This window comes from Lutjanus erythropterus, chromosome 6 (genome assembly GCF_056507025.1).
Source record: "Lutjanus erythropterus isolate fLutEry1 chromosome 6, fLutEry1.hap2, whole genome shotgun sequence".
Classification (NCBI taxonomy): domain Eukaryota; kingdom Metazoa; phylum Chordata; class Actinopteri; order Lutjaniformes; family Lutjanidae; genus Lutjanus; species Lutjanus erythropterus.
Genome location: NC_139322.1, coordinates 37,541,203 through 37,565,298, shown reverse-complemented (window position 1 = coordinate 37,565,298; position 24,096 = coordinate 37,541,203). Strand labels below are relative to the sequence as shown.

General features: G+C 37.8%; 1 protein-coding gene across 1 annotated transcript in view; it reads right to left on the bottom strand.

Moving 5' to 3' along the window:
• Positions 1-23,340, bottom strand: part of LOC146325680 (collagen alpha-1(XX) chain-like) — a 56,088-nt gene extending 32,748 nt beyond the window's left edge. The window contains exons 1-6 of the mRNA XM_084721812.1: positions 23,196-23,340; positions 16,657-16,780; positions 14,648-14,752; positions 6,230-6,373; positions 2,374-2,538; positions 163-354 (exon numbers count right to left, since the gene is read on the bottom strand). Coding sequence (XP_084577938.1) covers positions 163-354; positions 2,374-2,538; positions 6,230-6,373; positions 14,648-14,752; positions 16,657-16,771 — 721 coding nt within the window. The 5' untranslated portion in view covers positions 16,772-16,780; positions 23,196-23,340. The remainder of the gene's footprint in view (positions 1-162; positions 355-2,373; positions 2,539-6,229; positions 6,374-14,647; positions 14,753-16,656; positions 16,781-23,195) is intronic.
• Between the last annotated feature and the right edge of the window lie 756 nt (positions 23,341-24,096).

The following is a 24,096-nucleotide window of genomic DNA, read 5'->3' as shown; positions in this document are numbered from 1 at the left end:
TGTATAGTGGCTTCCGTGCCAGTACTCCTGCTGCTTTCCCAAACTAGGTGCGTGCTGACCCTTATCTAATGTAGGTAATACACTGACTATGGATAAGTACCTCACACAATCCAACAATCCCTTTCATGTCGTGTTTTTATTGCACTGGGGATCACAGATTACCTGTCACAGGTTGGGTAGGGAAGGGTGTCTTCCGGGGTTTCTCCTCGGCTGCTTTGCCCTGCGTCGTCCCCTGCTCCTCCTTATTCTCCGCTTTAGCGCGATCTCGCTCTTTCTTCCTCTTCCTCTTCTCTCTAGCTGTTTTCTCTGGGGCCTCATCGGGGAGCTGTGAGGGGCTTTCTGTAGCTGGGGTCTCTGGAGGGGAGAGGTAATGACAACACATGGGTGGGGTTAGAGTAAGATAACAAAGATTGTTTAGGGGACCAGTTGAGGCTGCATGTGACAGGAAATGCTGAAATGTTGATATTAGATCCATCTGACATCAGAAGTATCAAAGGGGAAAGTGAGAGAAAACACACGAACATTTTTGTTTTATGACTCATAGTCTTCATCTTTGGCTTGATAGATGGAGCACCAAGCATTGCTAACAAACCCCCCCAGCCACCATCCTTTTCCTCCTTCCATCTTATTCCAGCTTTTGTTTCCTGTGTTCCACCTTCTGCTGCTGGGCTGTCATTACTGTGTGTCTCAAAGCGCTTTGGCATAGGTGTGTGTAAATACAGTAGACTGTACTTTCTGTACACGTGTGTACTGGCTGGTATATATGTGTGTGTTGCTAACATTTCCGTGCCTTTCCCCCCGCTCTAATAACATTATAATGACAGGCCATGGGAGATCAGAGCAAAGGGATCAACTCTAAGAATTACACTCCAGAGAGTTTTATTGCAGTTTTTTTATTAAACAGACTAAAACAGTGGGTGGGTATTCCTGGAACTACCCTGGAGTGGTTTTGTAACTCAAGGATCGATTTGACAAAACTTATGGGGTCAACAACATACCTGCTTAGCTGATGTGAGAGACTGGATGCAACAAAACTTTATGCAGTTGAACTAAAACTGACATCCTAATGAGCGGCTTGAACACATCTCTGACAGGGTGTCTACATGTGTCAGCAAGTTAAGACTTTCAAGACTTGAATATCACTGTTGAATAAAATTTAAAGCCAATTTTTCAGTAAAAATAAACATGAAATAAAAATATAGAAAAGCTCTTCTGAGTAAAAACATATATGTGTTGGGAGTTTAAAATTATAAGCCATGCAAAATGACAGTAACTGGTTGAGTTTAACAGCATTTGTCTGAAATGAGGCTATATCAAGGTATAATTCCCCCAATCCCTGCATTATTATTGTGTTTCCTGTTTTATAGTTAATATATGAATTTTAAATAAACAGGTAACTGCCATTGTTTCTCATTTAGCCTACAAACAGTTATAATGCTGTCATAATGATTCTAGTAAATTTCCTCGTGAAAAATTACTCAAATCGTCTAATCAGTTATCCAAATAGTTCATGATTAATTTAATAATCGATTAACTGATTAATTGTTGCAGCTCTAAATGCTGTCCACTATCATCTTCAGAAGAATGTTATGGACAAATCTAATAGAACTACATGATATGACAAAATATGTCATAGCTGATACACTGAAAAAAAAGAGACAACATCAAATTTCAGGAAAACTGCAAAAGATTTTTGACTTTTGAGCCCAGCTCAAACTCTTAAGTTCTGAAATAAACTAAAAAAAAAAAAAAAAGTTTTGCAGATGTATAATCTTTGGTTTAAATAATGTATGTTTCTTCTTTAGATAAACTTAAATCTTGGAGTCGTAGAAACTCAGAACTCTCGGTCACAGTGAACTGTGAACCTGATTTTACATTATCTGGATGCCTGACACTTAAATGCTTTAAGTTTTGAAAATATTTAAATATTAACAATTATTCACTTTCACTTCGATGAGTTTACTCAATAATTCTGAAATATGTTTTTAGGGGGTTTCTAAAGCTTAAAGTAAATTATCTCAACAAAAGATTAGTAGTTGGTGAAACATTTTCAAAACTTAAAAGTTTGAGTTTGGCTAAAAATTCAAAAATCTACTGCAGTAAGTTGCCTTGAATTTTCGAGTATTCTCAACTTTTTCATTTTTACAGTGTACACAGGAGCAACAGCCATTCTAGTTTGAGTACAGTAAAGTTCCAATGTATCTATATATTTTGCAAGTAGATCCCCAACTGTTGCTGCTACTACTGCTTGTTTCACCACTTTCCCTCCTGGAAATGTACATTACTGTCAAACATGTTATATTCAAAGACATTTTGATGTTTAAATGATTTGATTGTGGCTATGTGATGTTATTATCTACTAGCATGTACTACCTGTAGCAGCAGCAGTGGTAGAGTGTGGATACAAAACTGTTGGCTGGCCCAGGAGGCCCTCGGTTGCATCGTCCAGGTCTCCTGACCCCGACCCGCCTGGCAACAGCTTCTTCCTCTGCTCTCGACTACCACTGCGGATCATTTCCTCCTCCCGCAGACCCTCCACTGAGAAAAAGAAAGAGCAGCTATGAGAATTGCATATAATTAATTTATATTAATTAATATTTAAGTCATTGCCAGTAATGGAGGAAACTTGATACCTTCCAAATCTTACAAAATGAAGCTTCATCAAAATATGTGCACGTTTCAGGGGACTATGAATGCCTGAGCAAAACTTTTTTCAAGGTGTAAACACACAATATGATTTGAATGTAATCAGCAGTGGTGGACACTAACTACGAAGAACTAAGTACATTCACTCAAGTTCACTTTTGAGTAGGGCTGCACAGTATGGTAAAAAAAACCATACTGCAATAATTTTGACAGATACTGCGAAATGATTCACAATTAGTGGGAATGATTGAGTCTGTAGCTAAAAAACATGTTATCTTACATCTGGAGAACAGAATTTGTAGGTCAGGGCATCTCTGCAGCACTACAATGCTTCATCATAAAGTTAACTGTAGCTTCAGTGTGCCCTGGTGGCTCAGTTGGTTGATCCTGCACCTCATGTACTGAGGCTGAATCCTCTACAGCAGCCCTGGGTTCAGTTCCAGCCCGTGGTCCTTTACTGTATGTCATCACCCTCATTCTTTCTCCTCCTTCCCTGTCTGAACTTCTCAGTTGAGGCATAAATTGCAACACCTGCCTAAAGGAGTACTTTTACTTGTGGTAATTTAAAGTTTGATGCTAATATTTTGAAAGCAGGACTTACTCTTGTAAGAGAGAGAGTAGATCTGAGTATTTCTTCCACCACTAATAACACTCTTTTATTAGGGATGCACAATAAATGTCTGGGCTGATAAATTATCAACAGATATCTGTCTCTATCAGTATCAGCGTACATTAGCCGATAAATATCAGCTACTAATATCCGATTTGACAGAATGTCAGAGCATCTCATTTGAATTTTTAGGCTGCTCTATAACAGCCAAAGTATATTTGTGAAATTTTTTGATGAACTTAACTAATAAGAATAAATGAATATTTGAGGAGTCAGAACTGATCTGTCTGTCAGTAAGATTTGGTTCAGTCAGAGCTGTGGAATATTAAATCATCCATCTTTGATGACTATATCTCAGACCTTTTTACCTTCAGGTGTGCACAAACAACATGTTATATTAACTTCTTTTAAAATACTAAAATGTGAAATTATCGGTTATCTTATTGGTATTGGCCATGAGAAGGAGGTAATTATCAATTATTGTATTTGCTGAAAAAAATCTAAAATCATGCATCTCTACTTTCAATTTCAGGCAAGACTGAACTGACCTCAGATCTTGAATGAGCTCTTAGATCTTTTTTTTATAGCTTCAGTACTTTCAATACTATAATTAACAGATAGAATATCATATTAAACACATGGTATACAACCTTAGTCACAGGGTATCAAATAATCATCACCATTGGCAGAAACATTGGCCTCTGGTCAGGTACCTGCTGGTATCATTTGTCATGAACCACTGCTGCTGTCATTTCTGTTTCCTCCTATTACATAAATAGCTCTAGATGGGCACAGATGACCAGTAAGTACATGTTGCACAATAACACTGCCTGTCATGTTTGTTATAAGTGGTGTTCCCCTGTATTTTGTGTAAAAGTCCTGCAGAGTTGCCTGAAACCACATGGCTGGACTGTTCAGCATTTGCAGACTAGATTTCAGCCCCAGTTAGGTTTGAAAACTAAGAGATAAAATTGAACAGAAATTCAACAGTTGAGGCAAGGACAGAGCATTATTGCTCTGGCTTAACTGCCTCACTGAATCCTGTTAGCAAATCCTTGCCTTGAGTTAAGAGACAAGGTCAACGGCAGCAAATTGAGGGTGAAATATTCGAGGAAGTAAGAACCGCCTCGACACAGTAACCTGCTATCACTGGCACGACTCGAAATAAGCACTGGGCCCAGAGGGGGTTCAAGCAGATGGGAAAGGCGAAGACGCATCAGGAAGGAATTCCCAGACTGCCATCATTCCAGCATGACAGCCGGTGTTACGAATTCCCAAGTTGACGTGTTTTTAGAGCTGCCTGGACACGCCTGACTCGACACAGTAACCTATTATCACTGGCACTGCTTGCAAGGAACCACGGGCTGCAGCCAGATATTATACAATCCAACATGAGCCCCAAGAGAGAATCAATCACAGCCTAACAACAAAATGTCAAAAGTGAAAGGAAGAGTCAGACAGAGAGCTATGATGGGATTTTCTGGCACTGTTGTAGGAAATAGCAGTGTTGGAGCCACAGACAAAGATAGTCTAAAGTAACCCGAGGGACAATAAGAGGAGAGCAGAGCCTAATCCTCTAAACACACATAATGATTCACCAAAATGTCCCTATCTTACCATTTTTACCATACCATACCTTACCATACCATTTTATCCTCAGAAATTACAGGTAAACTCAACTCTAAGACAAACTACTCCCTTTCTATGGAAGGCCAAGACATCAGTCATTTTAACAGGAAAGTTCCTCAAAATAATGAGTTAGTATCTTAAAATAATGAGTTAGTTTGTTTATGTCTTAAAATAATTACCAACTTAGAAAATAATAGTCATTATTTTGAGAAAGTCTTATTTTGAGACACTACATCATTATTTCCAGGAAGTTTCCCATTACATTGATTTTCAGGGTCTTCTTTTTTCACATTAGTGGGAATGGGCTTCCATATTCTCCTCTGCAAGCTGCTCATCCTTAAATGCAGTCTGACTGTGTGGGTAGAAAGACATGACTGACTGTGTCATTTTGCCAGGGAGGTTGCCTTTGTGAGCCATCGGGGAACAAGTGTTGGTGGGCAGATTTTACGACCCACAAACACACTTGACTCATGTAAGTACACACAGTATGTTCAAACACAGCCCACTTTTAGCCTGTAATCTGTCTGGAGTAGAATCTACACCCACTCATTCTGTGTGTGTGTACTTGAACATCTTCTTGGTAGGATGGGGTGGGGATTTGGAGGAACCACTGCACCCTCTAAGAGGGTGTAAGAATGTCAAAAATGCACCTCGTCCTATAATATAACTTTGCTTTCTTGCCAATGTTATCTCACAGTACCAACTGAAACAACAGTGGGGCAGATGGTATTTCTTTTTATCTCTGATCAGTGTTGTGCATCCCATCATGCCTGTGGAGTTTTATGCCTCTTGTTCAACCCCACATAGAACTGCAGCTTGTTTTGTGAATTCCAGTTCATCAGAATTCAAATTTATGGCTCACAGATTAAAAAAATCCTGATATAAGATGGCCCATATAGATATGCTGTCATGCTCACTCTTGCTCATACCCATACTCACACCTCTTTATCATTCCACACCCTACATTTATTTCTTTCCTATACTCCATGTTTCTCCTGTCTAGTTATATCTTGGCAACCTCTCCTGCTCACTGCACAACTCAGCTTCACATTTTCACTGCCTAAAAGTAAGTACTGTCACTATCATTTACCATCATTGCCTGACATAGCCAAGCCTGCTATCAAGGGTAAATTATACATTACATCCAGTAAGAAAGGGTTTCTGTACCTGTTCACCTGCAGTACTGTAAGCCTTAATGATACATTTTCTTCTGGCACTTGATCTCAATAATCTCCTGAAGGCCATTAGTTCCCATTGTGCTCAACTTCCTTCCACCTTCTATTTCCCTCTCTCCTCTCAGCCGGGCTCTCTAGTTTCTCCCATCCACCTCGCTGTGTTTCTTACTGGTAAATCGTCGCTTTGCCAGAAGTTTCTCTGTCGTCCCGTTGAGCACGAGGACTTGGAGGGCGTATTCCTGACTGGAGTCAAGGCCTGCCACCGTTGCCCGGCCTCGTGTGGTGGTCAGCATCAGCTCTGGCTGTGGCACCTCTGGAAAAGGCGAGCATTTTGTTTTGAGAAAAGACCACCTTGGTAAACTGTCAAGGATTATGTCTAAAGGAAAAGTTTCTGACGTCACCAAAGATCTTTTTTTTTTGCCACAAACGTATTAGGAATAATCTGGAGAGTCTTTATAATAGTTTTGGTTTGAGTTTAGTTATCATACAACATATACAGAATAGCATGCATTTAAAAGATACAGAAAAATACATAAAAATTCCCAAGGTCTACAGTTCAACTTGAATAACGCAAATATTTCCAAAGTATCATAAATAATTAAAAAGAAACCCACAAAATAAAAACAAAATGTGCCAAAGGTTTACCATTCAATTTAGGGGCCACCCATAACGGGTAAAAATGAGAAGAGGAAGATTTTTTTTGCATTTTAAGAACAATGTTAAGAATAAATTCAAATTTCTCAATATTTCAACTTAATTTTTGACATATCAACTTTATTTGGCATTTTGTTTTTATTCCCAACATGTGGACTTTCTGTGGACATTCTGAAAACGCAAAATGCAAAAAATAAATAAATAAATAAATTTCTTTCCTGGCCCCAATGCTTAAAGCTCAACTTCCTTCTTGACAATTCAACAATTTTTCCTCAACATTTTGATTTTATTCTAGGTATTTCAACTTTATTCTCAACATTTCAGCTTTATTCTGGAAATAAACATAGACTTTATTCTTAATATTGCAATGTAGATGCTTTTGGTCTTTGTAATTGAATACAGTAAAAAGACAAGATATTTAATTTTCAAACTGATATGCTTCATTATTTTTGGAAATATACACTTATTCTGAATTTGATGCCTGCAACAAGTCTAAAAAAAGTTGGCACAGTGGCAACAAAAGACTGTGAAAGTTGTGAAATGCTCAAAAACACCGTTTTGGAACATTCCACTGTTAAATAGGTGAAGTGGTAAGAGGTGATGGTACAAAAGTTCTAGTACCATCCTCGAAAGGCTGAGTCGTTCACAAGCATGGATAAGACAGCGTTCACCACTTTGTAAAAAACTGCATGAGCAAACAGTCCAACAGAACAACATTTCTAAACACAAAACCACAGGGATTCGGGGATGTCAGGGTCTACAATCCAAAACATCATTAAATGATTCAGACAATCATCATCATAAGGGACATGGCTGAAAACCAACATTGAATGTCTGTGACCTTTGACCCCTCAGGCAGCACTGCATTAAAAACTGCATTAAAAACCCTCATCACTGTATAAAGGATAATACATGGGCTGAGGAAGACTTTGGAAAACTGTCAGTAAACACGGTTTGTCTCTGCATCTACAAATACAAGTTAAGTCTGTATCATGCAAAGAGAAAGACATATATCATATAGATATAAAACATCTGGATGTTATATATCATAACATCCAGAAGCACTGCAGACTTCTCTGAGCCCGAGCTCATCTGAGATGGATTGATGCAAAGTGGAAAAGTGTGCTGTGGTCTGATGAGTCCACATTTTAGATTGTTTTCACAAATCATGGACATCGTGTCCTCCAGGCTAAAGAGGAAAGGGACCATCCACTGTCACATCTGTGAAGGCCCCATAAATGTTGAAAGGTACAATTGGATTTTAGAGTAACATGCTGCCATCCAGATGACGTCTTTTTCAGAGACATCCCTGCTTATTTCAGTGAGACAATGCCAAGACACATTGTTGCACGTGTTCCAACAGCGTGTCTTTGTAGTAAAAGAGTTCAAGTACTAGACTGACCTGCCTGCAGTCCAGACCTGTCTCCCACTGAAAATGTGTGGTGCATCACGAAGCACAAAACACAACAACAGAGCCCCCGGACTGTTGAGCACCTGAAGTTGTATATCAAGCAAGAATGAGAAAGAATTTCACTTTCAAAACTTCAACAACTAGTGTCCTCAGCTCCCAAAAACGTACTGAGTGTTGTTAAAAGAAAAACTGATGTATCACAGTGGTAAACTTGCTCCTGCCCCAGCTTCTTGGAACATGTTGCAGGCATCAAATTCAGAATGAGTGCATATTCACAAAAATGCCAATTTGAACATTAAATATCTTGTCTTTGTAGGTCGAAAACGTTTTGCAAATCATTGCATTCTGTTTTAATTTTCGTTCTATGCAGCACATCCAACTTTTTTCGAATTGGATGGTACAAAAAATATCATTCCTGATGATGCCATCTTAGTTAACTTTGCTTGCTCTTTTTTAATTATATGTTCTTTGTAACTTATTTTGAAAAGCGCTATATGAATAAAAGTATTATTCCTATTATTATTAAGGATAGCAGACATTACAATGTCAAGTAAATGTAAACTCTCAACTGTTTTTCCGTCAGTGTCAGGAGGTAGTTTCCCACATGTCCCTCTCCTGAAGTCTATGATCATCTCTTTCCAGTACAATATTAAGCTGAAGGCTATTATCGCTGCACAGGTTTACAAGATCAGACATCTCCCTCCTATGTGCTGATTCATTTGATCTTGTGATTAACCCAGCCACTGAGGTATCATCAGCAATTCTTAATATTTCAGCTGAGTCATCATAAGTGGTCCAATCATTTTCACACAAGGAATAAAGCGAGGAGGAGGACAGCAGCCCTACATATCCCAACAGGCTTCCTGCAGTCTTTTGTTTTAAGTTAAATTGTTTCATCATTTTGTCCTTTAACTTCATATTTAATTAAAAAAATATAGTATAGCCTTAGTTGTCTTCTTTATAGAAGCAGAGAACAAGTGTGGTTGCAATTTAAAAAGTAAATTATTTTTGTTATCTTGAGAAAATGAGGTTTGTTATCTTGAATACTGATAATCAACATATGACCATGAGAAAACCAAAAGTTCTTTCCTCCAATAACTTAAAATGTTTAGCAGAAATCAGAAGTGCCATACCAGCATGCATTGATGGCATCTTAACTGTAACAGCCGATTTAAAGAGACAGTTCACCCAAAACTAAAAATTCAGTTATTATCATGCCAGTTGAAGGTTGGGTTTAGTTTTTTAGTTCACAAAACTCTGTTGAAGTTTCACAGGAAAACTGTATTGCAGAATCTCCAAAACAATGTAAGTGAATGGTGACCAGTTTTCAAACGGCAAAAACAACCAATAAATAAATAAATGAAATGAAATGCCATTTTTTTTCTCAGTTAAGTTTTTCCGATTAAAAACTGGTCACCATTCACTTTAACTGTTTGGCAGGTCCTGCAGTGCTACTTTCCTGTGAAACTCAAGCAGTCTTTCGATCGGCATAAGGGTGATACTGAATTTTCATTTTTGGGTGAACGGGAAAACTACTTGTCTGGTGTAATCCAAGTCTCCTTAAGCCCCAACATGCCGGAATAACTTGAAAGATGCCATTTACACAATGTTTTAAGCCTAAATCTATACTGTAGTTCCTTAGTTTGGAGCCACGTTCATATGCATGTGTCCACCATCTGAACTGGGTGTGTGTGGTGAGACAGTGTGCACGTGTTGGGACTTAATGAGACTTGGATTATACCAGGTAAGCAGAGGCATTTGGTAAATGGAGCTTAACTTACTCAGAATTCATTTTGTCATAGTCCTACTCATGAACCTAACTTCTTTGTGCAACGGATGAATTTAGTCATCAATCTGAAGTCTGTCTATCTGATAAATCTAAGCCATAGTCAAAGTTGATCTTTGTGAAACTATCACCAGGTTTAAAAATATCAGAATTAGCCTTTAACAGTGATATATGAAGTGCTTTACATCCAGTGTGGGCCTTGGGAGGTCATGCAAAAAAAAAAAAAAAAAAAAAACATTCTTAAGTTTTAAGTAAATTTGAAATTGTCATACAAGATTTCTGATTATTTTTTAAAAAGTAATCATAATTAATAAAACGAAACTATGTGATTTAAGTGACATGTTACACTTCATTTATCTGGCGCTGATTAACAGGCGTATTCGGTGACCCGTCACTTCAACACCGGCGCAGATCTTATGTCTCATCATGGGTACGATTAGTTTCTTGTGCTGTGATTGGAGGTTTGGGTGGGCCACATGACATTTTCACATCTCCAATCGGTCCATTGCATTCTTAAGTTTGGGAATGCCTGATGTAGACAAACCCAACGTAAAAGAAACCTTAAATGCAAACATTTCCCCTGAAGCTAAATCCTGGCTGGGGAGTTTTCAGCAACTCGCTGTAATCCCTCTTTCTTCTCCATCTTGTCCTTCATATTTTTTCGCTTTTCTATATATGATACACCACTTCCTCCTTTGTCAACCAAATGACAGATGTATGTTGAAACCTGTAATTCTTTTTAATGTATTTTCCAGAGTGGTACCCTGCACCTCATGTCTCATGTTGGACTGAATTCTTCCTCTGAGCCCCCCTCTGTCTCTCTGTTAGACGTGCCTGGGCCTAGCTGCACAGTGTGGAATGGGAGATAAGAGGGTGACAGCGAGAAAACAGTGTTAAGGAAGAAGTTAAGAGGGGAGGGAAGAATCTCAGATGTGAAGGAGGAGGGGAGGAGAAGGAGCTGCATTCTTATCCAAACCATCACCTGTGAAGTGAGAGAGCCCATTGCAGTGCTGAGATGTAAGGCACTTTCACACATTTACATGCTGCACTCGAGGGCAGGGAATCAAAGCTTGTACTTTAGACATATGCTGATAAAATGATCAGATTGGAATTGGATTTTTAGCACATCCACTTCATGCTGGACTTCCACAACAGAAAGGAAAATATTATATTTAATGACCTACAACTTATCTCTTTTCTAAAGCATTATACAAAAGGACAGTATATTTTGCTCATTATTTTAACTAGTTTTAACAAATCAGCATACAGATTTCTTAGAACTGTCAGCCTAGTTTTCTCCAAAACTTAAAAGGTTTTCCTGCTTTCTGAAGGGAAACAAGTCACAAAGCAGTTTATCGGATGTTGCAATGCAATCTTTTTTTTTCCCATTCACATGTTTTCTTTTTTCTACTGAGCCAGGGATGATGACTTCAAGACCAAAGAATCCAAGGCTTTGTCCAAAATCGCTCCATCAGTTTACTCAACAGTGAGCAGTAAACTGAGATTGCAGACACTAACTAATCATTCTGGATATGTATCGAGTAGGGCTGCAACTAACTTTTATTTTCATAGTTGATTTATTGCTTATTTTCTCAATTAATTGATTAATAGTTGTTTGCCTATATAATGTCAGAAAATGGTGAAAAAGGTTTCCCTCAAATGTTCTGTTTTGCCAACAAATATTCATTTTACTTTCAGAGAGGAGTCAAGAAACCACAAAATGTTCAGCTGGAATTAAAGAATGTTGACTTTTCTCTTAAAAAGATACTTAAACTGATTAACTGATTATCAAAATAGTTGGTGATTAATTTAATAATAGATTAATAATCGATTAATCGTTCGCAGCTCTAGTATCAAGTACCAGTACTACACCAGTGCTGGTTCCTGACTGGTCAATACTGAAATATCAAGAAGTTTCTTGACAAACTATCCTGCTGTCAGTATTTTTGTATTGTTACATAAACAACTGACAGGACAGTTTAAAAGTGTGGCCTCACTCCACTAAATCTGATGGAAATGTGGCAAAAAAATTTAACTGATTTCTTATATTAAAAAAAAAAATCACATCTTTTCATTTCTTTATTTTTTGTAACATTCTATGGTCAGTAGTATCAATAGGAGTATCAATGAGTATCGCTATATAAGCAGTATCAAGATCAGTTTCAATAAAATCCAAATAACACGTATCCCTAAGTATCATTATGATACCAGGAGCAGAAATGCCTCAGTTTGAGCCTGAAATGCTGGATTGGGTATCAGGGAATACACAAGTCTAAGCACCGATGTTGTATAATCTATCACAGGAGCAATATGTAGCAATTTCGTGTGAGAACAGCAGTCCAAATAGCAAGTTGAAGGCTGTATATTAAATAGGTTGAAACCCTCTTTAATATATGATCTATGGTTGAAGCAAGTTGTTTAACCCTGCACCCTACTTCCCAGACTCAGGGAAAGCTCTGCAGGCTGCAGGAGCCCTGCAGGGGTGCAGGAGCACACAACATCATGAACTGACAACAACAAGCAACAATGAGTCCTCCATTGTAAATTGAGTTAAGTTATAACTGTCAGTTGTCTGTCAATGTAGAGTTATTCCTGTTATCCTGAAAACAAAAACCCACTGCTCATCTATGCCTTCTGCAGGATTATTAATGATTTCTTATGACTCATAAACAGACTTACCGTCTTTTTCTGTCCTAATTTGAATGTCTTTACCTGCCCCTGATTTGCCTTCCTGTGTATTTAGTCTTGCGTCTTTCTTTCGGGTCTTTGCCTTGGTTTTTAACTTTCTTTTGAATTTCAAGGACTATGGACTTGGCTTGTATTTTTGGATTTGCCTGCCTTTGGACTGCTCTGTGTGTTTTTGTATTTGGACTCTGCCTTCATTAAATTCTTTTATCTGAACCTTGTTTTTCTTGGTTTCCTAACTTCACAACTGTGACGTTTTGTGGCTCTGAGGAGTGAGTCTGTCTCAGCTGCAAAACGCACCTTTGACTTTCAGAGGATCATGGGGGAAAACTTTCCCCGTGATAATCATTCTGTGCATTTGCTTGCTTACTTATTATTCTGTAACTCTACTGCGCACATGCTCTTTCGTGCAGATCACTTGGGGACTGATACACTTAAGGTCTTTGACAGAATTATAGACTTAGGGACAAATCATATATAATTATTCAGAACCATTACACAGTAAGAGGGTTGCAGTTAGACTGATGCATGACGCTGTTAAATACATATAATAAAGATAAATTTAATTTTGGCCAATGCACTGCAGCCTTGTCCAGCTGTGGTCCTACCTAGTAATGGATAGAAACTTCTTGCAATTTGATCAGTTTAACTGTACTTTCCCAGAGCTCTATAATTTGGCAAATCGCACATTACTTAATATAGACCTCAAAGGCCTTTGCATGTGAAAAAACTAGAGCGGTCAATCAATTAAAATGATTTAATCACAATTAATCACATGCCTGTCCGTAGTTAATTGCAATTAATAGCAAATCAATTGTACATTTTTTTATTTGTTCAAAATGTACCTTGAAGGGATATTTTTCAAGTGCATAAAATGTAATTCAAATGTAACTTGGCACTGCATTTGGCATAAGAAAAATATGCTCAAATAACATGACAAACCAAAGTCCATCAGGCACAGATGATTATATTGACCTGCTCAATTTAACATTAAGGCCAAAACGCACTAAAAGCTTCAATAGAAATGTCAGTTGAAGCTTCTATGGTGCACTGCAGGCTTCAGATTTAAAATTCAAACACCACAGAACCAGCAGTATTTTAGGAAAAGATTGCTATCTATATGCATTTATTTATTTATTTAGTATTATTATTATAACATCAATGAAAACCAAGAACACACTGAATTTTTTAAAAAGTTTCTGTAGAAAAGATTAGTTCGTTTCTTGCCAGGACTAATTTGCCCATTCGTTTCCCATTCAGCCACAGAAGCATTAATGAGGTTGTGCACTGATGTTGGGTGATACGGCATGACTCACATGTGACTTTCCACTTCATTCTGAAGATGTTAGATGGGGTTAACATCAAGGCTTTGTGAGCTCCTCTACACAAGCTGAGAAAATAACCTCTTAATTATCTCACTTTGTACAGGGCGTCATTATCATGTTGAAACAGGAAAAGGCCTTCCACAAACTGTTGCCACAAATGCTGTGTTTCCACAGCACGGTACAGCTTGGCTCAACTCCAGTCTGTTTGCTTGTTTTCCACTGTCAAATGAGGGTATTACCAAGCACCTGTTGCTGTTATTGGTCTCATCTCAGCCAAGGTTCCAAGCAAGCTTATCTGCTGACTGACAAAGGTGAAAAAACGACTGTTCGACTGGAATAATCTGACTAATGATTTGAATCGTTGACTATCAAGGGGAAACCCTTCAGCAGATATTGTTAGTTTTAGACTTTCAAGACTTTTAACTCATTTTAAATTGTTTCAACTTGTAAATTCTTGTCTGGGACAAATGTGTTTTCTGTCACAAAGCAAGTTTAGAACTAAAAAAAAAATAAAGCAAATCATAACATTTTGTAAGTTACATGTATTTCATATACATAAATCCATAACGTATGTTTTTTCCGCCCAAAAATTGGAATTATGTGTTGGTATTTATATTTATTACGCTTTTTTGGGAGGACATGATTTGCCCAAATTCTCAAGAGTGGGCACCAAGTTTGAAAATGTCACATGCGATTGCTTTCAACACTTATGCAGGGAAGTCTCACCTGAGATGGGTCTCACTCGGACCTTGTAGCCCTGAACAGGACTGTCAGCCTCCTTCCATTTCATCTGCAGCCTGTCCTCTGACAGCACCGTCAGCTTCAGACGACCTTGACATTGACACAGACAAAAATATCAGGTTTTAATATGCATGTGTGTGCATGATGTCTAGTGAAGGATTTGGGTCAATATGGAGGGAGGAGAACATGACCGCTGCAGGCTTTCCAAACATCAAAGAAACAATTCCTCCCGTTCTCCATGACGGCCTCTCACTTCCTTCTCCAAAAATCAAATCCATCTCTTGTTTCCACTTCATCTGCATAATTTCCAGCAGGGGTTTCCCAACAAGCAGCGTCTTTCATGTTTCTCTCCTCCCGCCCTCCGTCAATCTCTCTCCAGCTGCCCCTTCATCCATCAAAGCCTGCCCTGTCCTCTCGACTGGTATAGAAACAGGAACAGGACGCTGGTCGGGGACTGGGGGGGTCAAAGGTCGTGTCAGAGGACCGTCACAGAGTTACAGTGTGTCGGGGGGTTTGTATGTAGTATGTGCCGGGGTAATGGATGGAGAGGAAGATGAGGGGAGGAGGGGGAAACGGATGCAACAAAGACAGAGGAGCATGAATCACAGAAATTTTGTCTTCATCGCTGCTGTGGACGTATGACCCTCAGCACTCAACAGATTCTTTTCTGACTATCATGTATGTATGCATGTATGTATGCATGTATGTGTGTGTGTGTGTGTGTGTGTGTGTGTGTGTGTGTGTGTGTGTGTGTGAGTATTTGGGCCAGGCGCACTCATCGTCTTGGGTGTTTGGCAGAGGATCAGATAGAGTCTGATGCGGGATTTAGAGAGACTGAGGTCAAGGTTTAACAGGCCCACTAACAAAAACAAGTTTTCACCACAAGCGGGCAGATATGAAGACAAGTAGAGTAACTGTGTTGTACTCCATGATTTGTGGGTGTTGTGCAGCTGGTCGGGGCCAGCATTTCTTAGTTCAGCACTGAAATAATAAGCCCTTTGAGTCGAGCTGATTGTTTCTTTTATGACATGTGACAATGAAGTAACCATTAAATAAATACAGAAATTGCAAAATTCCACAAAAGCATGTCTTCTTAAAAAACAACAGCATAAATTACATCCTACAAATATGCATATTAATTAAATAATATAATCAGTTAGCTAGTCAGCTAGTCAAAATACAGATTTTTAAACCGTAATTCTTATTTAACTTTGATTTAGAGGAACTACAGAGTCGACATGTTATGGTTGAGACACATCTGAGAGCAAAATTATTTCATGAATTTGTTAAAAAATATAAAGTTTAGCTGTGCTTGAACAGTGTTCCCACCTTTTTTAAACCAGGAAGTGAGACAGGGAAGCTTAGGATATAGTTAAATTTTTTATGCCTGGCACAGAGCAAGTTTAGAAATTACAAAAACGAAAGCAAACCAAAACATTATAACATATACAGTATTTCATATATACAAATCCTTTAAGAATACATTTTCAACAAAAAAATGGAATTGGTGTTTACATGATTTGTACCAATTCTCAAGAATGGGTGAGGTATTACAACACTACATCTGTATTTTAAGAGCTACAATAGATTTAACACAATTAGTTTTCATGACATCTCACATTTGCCAGATTTCATCTCCTTACAAAGAACAAGAATGTGGCACATCTTCTAAGCTTCTTCTTCTACTTTCTTACAATTCATTTGATAGGAATAATAGAGAAGTATACAGTAGGTTTATACCATAGAAGGCAAAAATAACGTTAAGTAGTCAAGTTGCTTTGTGTCAATTGTAACTTTAACCAAATGTATCAACATTAGAAAAAAGATATTTACCACCAACTACAATACAACGCAGATGTTTTTCGAGACCCAGTGAGGACCCTTTTAGCATGCTGCGCAGCTTCACCATCATCTCCAACTGCTACCTGTGTATGTGACGCACTCTGCTGTAAGTAGTAATAAAATGGTTATTATGGTCATAAAAGGCACTCTACCTTGGCCATGGACCCCTGAGGACAGCAGCAAGAGGGCACTGAGCAGCAAACACAGCATTAGCCAGAAAGATGATGATGATGATGACGATGATGAAGCAAGGAGGTGAGGAGACATGAGTGGAGCCTAGAAACACGGAAAACAAGGCTATGAGTATTAATACACTTATTCATTTTTGTTTGGGCTGTTAATGGAACTCGTAGTATGGCCAAGTGCAAAATCAAACAGCTGAAATGTTATGAAAAAGAAAATATAATGAGGTATTGTAGTACTGCAGAAATGCCCTAACCCAAAAAAATCTTGTTTTCCCACATGAAAGAAAACATTTGTTTGGTACAGACCTCAACCAAAATTGTAATGATGTGGAATTTCCACAAAGGCATATCACAATCACAATTTCAGTCAAAATAATCGCAGTTACTTTTTTACAGTAAAGTGCAGCCCAAGAACAGACCTCAACAAATGTCACTCACATCTTCATGATTTTAATAGTTTTTGTCAGAGAAATGAAATCATCATTCCCACTAATCATGAATCATATCACAACATCAAAATAATCACAATATGATTTGCTTTACCAACTCATGCAGCCCTGATTTTTCATTTTTAATGTATATTTCATAAACCTTTATTTACTTACTTTCTTTTATCTTCTCACTTTACTTTATTTCATCAATTCACTCAGCAGAGTCAGATAATCTTCATTAATTAGCTAAACAAACCAACAAACAATGCCAAAACCGATTGATTAATCAGTCCAACTAAGCATAAGTCACAATACCTGCCAAAATAATAATGAGTTTTTTTTACGACATCATGTAGTACCAATTTTTGTATTCATTTATATTTCATAAACTTTGTAACTTTACTTTATTTACTTTACTTGGTCAGCTCACTCGGTAGGGTCAAATAATCTACATTAAATAGCAAACACACTAAAAAAACAAACCAATAAACAATGCCAAAATCAACGATATAATCCAACGCAGAGATACTATCAAAATGTGTCTGGCGTGTGTGTGAAAACCTTGCAACTCCGTTCAACAGACAGAAAATTAATCGACCACAATTTATTTTTATAATCAAGTAATAATTGTGGCAAATTTTCAGGCAAGTGAAGTGACAATTTGATGCAGTCCTTTCTTCTCCATGAAAGCCAGCTGAATATCTTTGGGTTTCGGACTGTTTGTCGGACCAAAATTAGAGCCTGATTATGTCAAGCTGCATTATTCACTGTATTCTGATATGTTACAAACCAAAGCAAATTAATCAATTTCTGACATTGTGCGTTTCTTAACAGATCCACCAACCACTATAACATGCAGTAGATTTTTTTGTCTCTTTGATTTGGTAAAAAGAAAAAGGGGGAAAAAATGGCACCAACAAATGTCACCTTTTCCCATGGGAACTCTTTTACGGCTGGCTCAGACTACAGGTGCTTCAGCGCTCGTCCCTCTCACAGACGCTCAAACTTCACACAGCTAATGACACACACAGGGCTGTAATATTAACAAACACGCAGCACTTTAAGAGACCATAAAACTAACACGCCTCTGTCTGAGAGGGCCCACATTTAACAGAACACATGCCTTATTCTCCCATGAAGAAATAACCTTGAGATTATATCGCACAACACTTGTTTAGAGCCACTGCTTCCAATCTGATACAAGAGATCATTTACATTTGCGGGTCATGAATCAAAAGGCTAAGTGACACTTTATTTTTATATTTTAAAAGCCTGGCTCCAATAAAGTAAAGTTACATGAGCTTAATCATGAAATGCACTGGTAAACTGCAGGAAAATGAGTGTAAACTGTGTAGGCAGATGCTCTTTAGAAAACGAGCAAAAACTCTGACATTTGTTCTTCGTGAATAAGAACATTGTTCAATAAAATGCAGGCAGAACAAAGCTACAGTTAACTGTTCGGTAGCTCAGCTGTCACAATGGAGCTCACAGACCTGTGACCATCCATGATACTTCAATACTTTTCAATGACACATTGTTGAAAACAATACAATACTAACATTCAATAGTATCAAAGCTATAAAAAAGAAAAAAAATCAATTTTATTTTATGTGCCTAGGACTTTCCTTTCCTTCGTTTTTTATATCAAGGTTTAAAATTTTAGTATCGTGACAAACCTAACCTTTTACTATTCTAGAATTTTAAGACTTTGATAGCAAGAACAGGTGAGGAGAGATAGGAACATGCAAACGGATAACGTGATGAGAAAACCTGAAGAAACTGAACATGAAACACACCTTTTCATGTCATAACAATACAGAATAATTATTACGCCTGGAGGAGACCATGCGATGCCATGGAAGCCTATTTTTTAGTTAAAAGTGGGGGTGCAAGATTAGTGCCAGGCAAGGGGAGGTATGGCAGGAATTTTTTTTCTGCAATATTGCACCAAACTCCCTTAAAAAAAATATCTTATGTGTCCGGAAAACATATAACTCTGGAAACACAAGGTAACAGACATCATATGTTGACAGTCGTCTTGTTAATTCAGCTATATCATATATCATATAATCCTTAGAGATAAACAGTATTTCAATACAAACTTAACATTTTGGATTTTGTCACCTCAACTCATTAACGGCCTCCATTGTTTAGCTGCACGATTTTAATGAGAGAAGAAAGACAAACTGTTTCAAAACTTAAGATTTCTCTCGAAAATAGGTGCTGGTTGGTGGATCAGATATACGATGAATTAAACACTGATTCATAACACTGTTAATTCACTGTTTATCTTGCGTGTGACGGTATCTGAGGAGTTCCTTCAGCCATTACAAAAGTAACTGCCCAGATTGCTGATTCCTGTATGATGCTGGAGAGAGCGCAGCTACCTTCTGATAAGATTAAACATGTTTGATTTAATTATGATTATGTACTACTTTTGATCCAAACTAGCTTAAAAGTTTAAAAATGGAAATATTGTATGATCAAAAAGTAGGGATGAAAAGCACATTTGCTCCCTCCAGTCTAATAGTAGGGGTGCAGGTGCTCCACTTGCTCCATTGCTCAGGAACATATGGCTGAGCCTATAAGCCTAAAATGCTTTGTGCACATTTATGACTGTATGTTCAAGGACCTGTTGTGGTCTGTTTTATACAGACAGCTGAGTCCTTACTCCTTTTAACCGGTCTGTAGGGCCTGCAAGTCATTAACAACTGCTGGGCTAAAAAACAAGGCCTACCTAGTCTGCTGCAGGCCACATTTTGGCCTTTATTGTGGCTTGAAAACTGACACCCATATCTTATGATCCATTTCAGTTAGGCATAATGTCAGGTGAAAAAATCCCCACTATGCATCTGCGTGTGTTGCCATACTGGTGCATTCAAAGTCCACTAGCAAACAAATGAGATTAAGTATAGCTGGCTTAATTCTGAACTGATTTTTCTGAAATTTGGTTTGTTATAAACATGACATATTGAACATGACAGTGGTTACTTGTTGTTGGAATTAAATTCAGTTACTGGGGGGTGATCTAATCCCCTAGATCAGATCTATACCAATGGACATGTACCTTCTGATTAGCCACAACTTTCACTGGGACATGCAGGCTCTGACTTTGAATAGTTAACATCAAGTGTAAATTATTCAGAATTTCAGCTATTGTGAGTTTCTCCAAAAATTTAGATCTCTGTACCTATAAAGTTGCTGTAAAGCTGCCAGGTTGCTTGACACGTTCTATACAAATGAACAAAATATTGTAAATAAATAAGAATGTTTAAATTTAGAAGTTTAGGGCGCCCTGGTGGCTCAGTTGGTGGAGTGTGCGGCCCATGTGCAGGGACCGTCAGTCCTCAGCAGCAGCCATGGGTTCAGTTCCAGCCTTTGGCAGTTTGTGGCTTGTCCCCCCCCCCCACTCTCCCCCATTTCCTGTCTATTTAGAGCTGTCCTGTAAATAAAGACTAAAGAGCGAAAAAAACCAAAACAAAAAAAAACATCCATGTTAATCCATGTTGGGTCTTAATCAAACACTTTAGCTTTAATAAATATTTTCAGGCGTTCCTGTCTGAGCTTTCTACTTGTATTTTAGATACATCTCATAACTAGGTGACCACCACTGCTGAAGAGTTGAAGAGAAACTTCCAGCCTGCCTGAAGGCTTTTCAGACCACCTGATGTACAGCCATCGTGTGCACTATGTATGACGGGACTATGTTGCTCTTTTTGTATGTTTCCTCACGTTTCACATGTACCTGCTTGTCTGAAATTGGCATGTCAGAGTGTAAACTTGAGCCGTAGGTTGTGCGTACTTATCTGCCTGCCTGCCTGTCAGACAGACAGGAAAAGATGGATATTGTTATGAAATGCCGGTGGATCTTGTTGCTGAGAGGACTGTGGCGTCTCCTCCACAACTGACCCCCTTTTCAAATGCTGAGGTGCATGCAATCAAGCTGCATATGCAAAACAAAATCAAGACACAAACACTCATCTTCGGCCAGTTTTGATGTTTTGAGTCATCTGATTTTTTTTTTAACTCATACATTAACAGCCCACTATGCTAGAGTTACTGAACCGAATGGATCGTCCATTTTTCCTTAACACATAACTAAACATTGCACTTTTCTTTCCAACAATTGTCAATCTGTCCATGGAATTATGATATCCTACATGAAAGATGTTCTATTAATTATTTAAAGGTGACGTATCAGTAGGTTACAATACTACAGTGTCTCAAGTCACTGTCATATGGCTTTACTACAGAAGAGTATTAGGGTCAGGCATAAAGCAAAGCATTAAAGAGGAGAGGGACCTGCTTCATTGCACACCGTGAGAATTAAGTCAAAATTTTGAGAATGAAGTCAGACTATTAGTATCAGTGTCAGGCTTTAAAAAAATTCATCAGAGAAATAAATCAGAGGGGGAAGATTTTTTTCTTTTTTTTTTGTATTTTGAGAATAAATAAAATCGAAATGTCCATTTAGAGAAAAAAGTCTTAAAGGTTTTACAGCTTCATTAATGACATTTCAACTTCATTCTCAACACTTTAACATTTTTCTCTGCATTTTGACTTAAATCTCAACATTTTGACCTTTAAAATTTTAAAAAATCTTTCTACTCGAATTTTCCCTTATGGCCAGCTGATTAAGGATAGAATACAAATGTATTGAACTGCAACAATTAGTCAACTAATCAATTACTTGCTCAACAGAAAAATAATTGCCAACATCACATTTTTCAGGAAAACATGGCAGAAGATGCTGTTTTCGGCCTCTCAGGTATGTTTCATATCAAATTAAACGGAATATCTTTTCGTTTTGGACGAACAAAACAAGACATTTAAAGATATGACCTCGGAAACCTTGGAGAAACTGGGAGTGGGATGGACGTTTTTACAATCTTCTGACATTTTATAGACATAACAATTAATTGATTAATTCAGAAAATAATCTGCAGATTAATTGATTAAAAAAATAAATAAATAAACAATTGTTTTATTTTGAGCTCAGTGTCATATGGTTGACAGTTTCTATGCAAATTAAGATTTTTGCACACAAAACACATAAACAGTCGAAACAGACAGAAAATGAATCATCTCGTTTGTTATTGTTATAAGTCACTTTTCATGCAAGAAAATTTCATGGTTCCAGCTTCTCAAATGTAAGGATAATTTCAATTATTTCAATTTATTTTTAATAATTTTGAGGTTTAGATAAATGATAGGGCATGTAAAGATTGTGAAACTGTTTTCAGAATATTTACAAATCAATTTCTACAGATCAATCGATTATTGGAGAAAATAATCAGCAGATTAATCCATGAGAACAGTCATTAGTTGAAGTCCTATACAAAACATTTCACATGATCTCCATCTCAGCCAACTACTACAGTAAAACCCTGCTGTTTTAACACAATGTATGAGTAATAATCATCATATGTCATGTAATAGTAGGCTGTAACAGTCAAGGGGGGTCATTTTTCTGCATTGAGCACTTTTACTTTTTACTAGTTTTAGTACATTTGCCTGATTATACTGACCTACTTTTACAGTAACATTTTCAATGTAGGACATTTACTTGTCATATAGTATTTTTACAGTGAGGAATTAGTAGTTTTACCAGTAGTAGTTTTATTAGTAGTAGGATGTACTTCCTCCACCGCTCAACAGTACACATACACAGTGTATGAACGTGATTTACAGACATTAGCTTAAGTGATAAAGCAATTAGCAACAACGCAACGCTGTGTACATTAGCTTGTTGCTTGTAGTTAACCACAATGCGCAAAAAGCACTATATTTTAATTTATTGTGATTTTTATCAATAAATATTAAAAACTGACAACTATTTTTTATGTGTAACGTTATAAATTTCACAAACACAACTGAACTGTGTCCCTCCCTCAGGTAACGGCTATTTTACAACAGTTTCGAGCAATGGACGACTGCTAAACTTACAACATGATGTTAGCCTCTTTCCTCCGGTTACCTGAGAGCAGATAGAGAGGACAACTAACAGAAACTGTGTTTAACCACAGAGACACAGTAAGATTTCTTCTCGGAGCAGTGAACCAGGTGAGCTCTTACCTGCGTGTTTGTATCCTTCAGTTCAGACTGACTCCTCTCAGCATTCCAGAGGTGGGATGTCAACACCCGCCAGTTCCGCTAAACTGTGAACCAGCTCCCCTCATCAGGTCCTATCTGAACTCCTCCGACTGAAACCCGAGAACCCAGGCCCTCCTGCTGCTGCAGCATGGGCGTGGTGCTCCGGTGAACACTATAAAACCCTCCACGGAGCAAACAACTCCACTACAAGTCAGCTCACTACGACTGTACCTGTCCCAAAGGACTACAACTTCTGCCACAGAACATGCAGTGGTGGAAAGTAGCTAGCTAAGTACATTTACTCAAGTACTGCAAAATACAATTTTGAGGTTGTTCTGTAGGGGAAGACTGGGGGCAATTGTAACAGGGTGCAGTTGCAACAGCCTCAATTCCTCCAATCAGAAACAAGCTAGAGTGATGACAGTAAGATATGCCTGCAGGAAAGGATCAGCTTACATTCACTTCAGCATAAGTTTTAAATTAAAAAAAAAAAAAGATTTTGAGTCATTTTTTAACCTGACACACTACATGGTTTGTTACCTAATATCTCAAATCCAGCTGCCTCACAAGGTAAGTAATTTTTTTTATATACAGTAGTTTTCTTCTGCTGTTTAAAGTTTAGATGACTGTTAATTAAAACTTGGATCAATTTTTATCTCTAGGTTATTGGTTAAAAATTAACATGAACAAACTGCGTTAGCAGAGCATAAAATATTTTATCATGGTTGCAAGTTTGGGGGCAGTTGTAATACAGTGTTACATTTGGCCCAGCACAAGCACCTCGTTTGTCTGTGTTGACACACTGTTCTGTTAAAAAAGTAACATATTTCACGACATTCAAATGTAAAATGACTTTTAACTAAATATTGACTAAATTCAAACA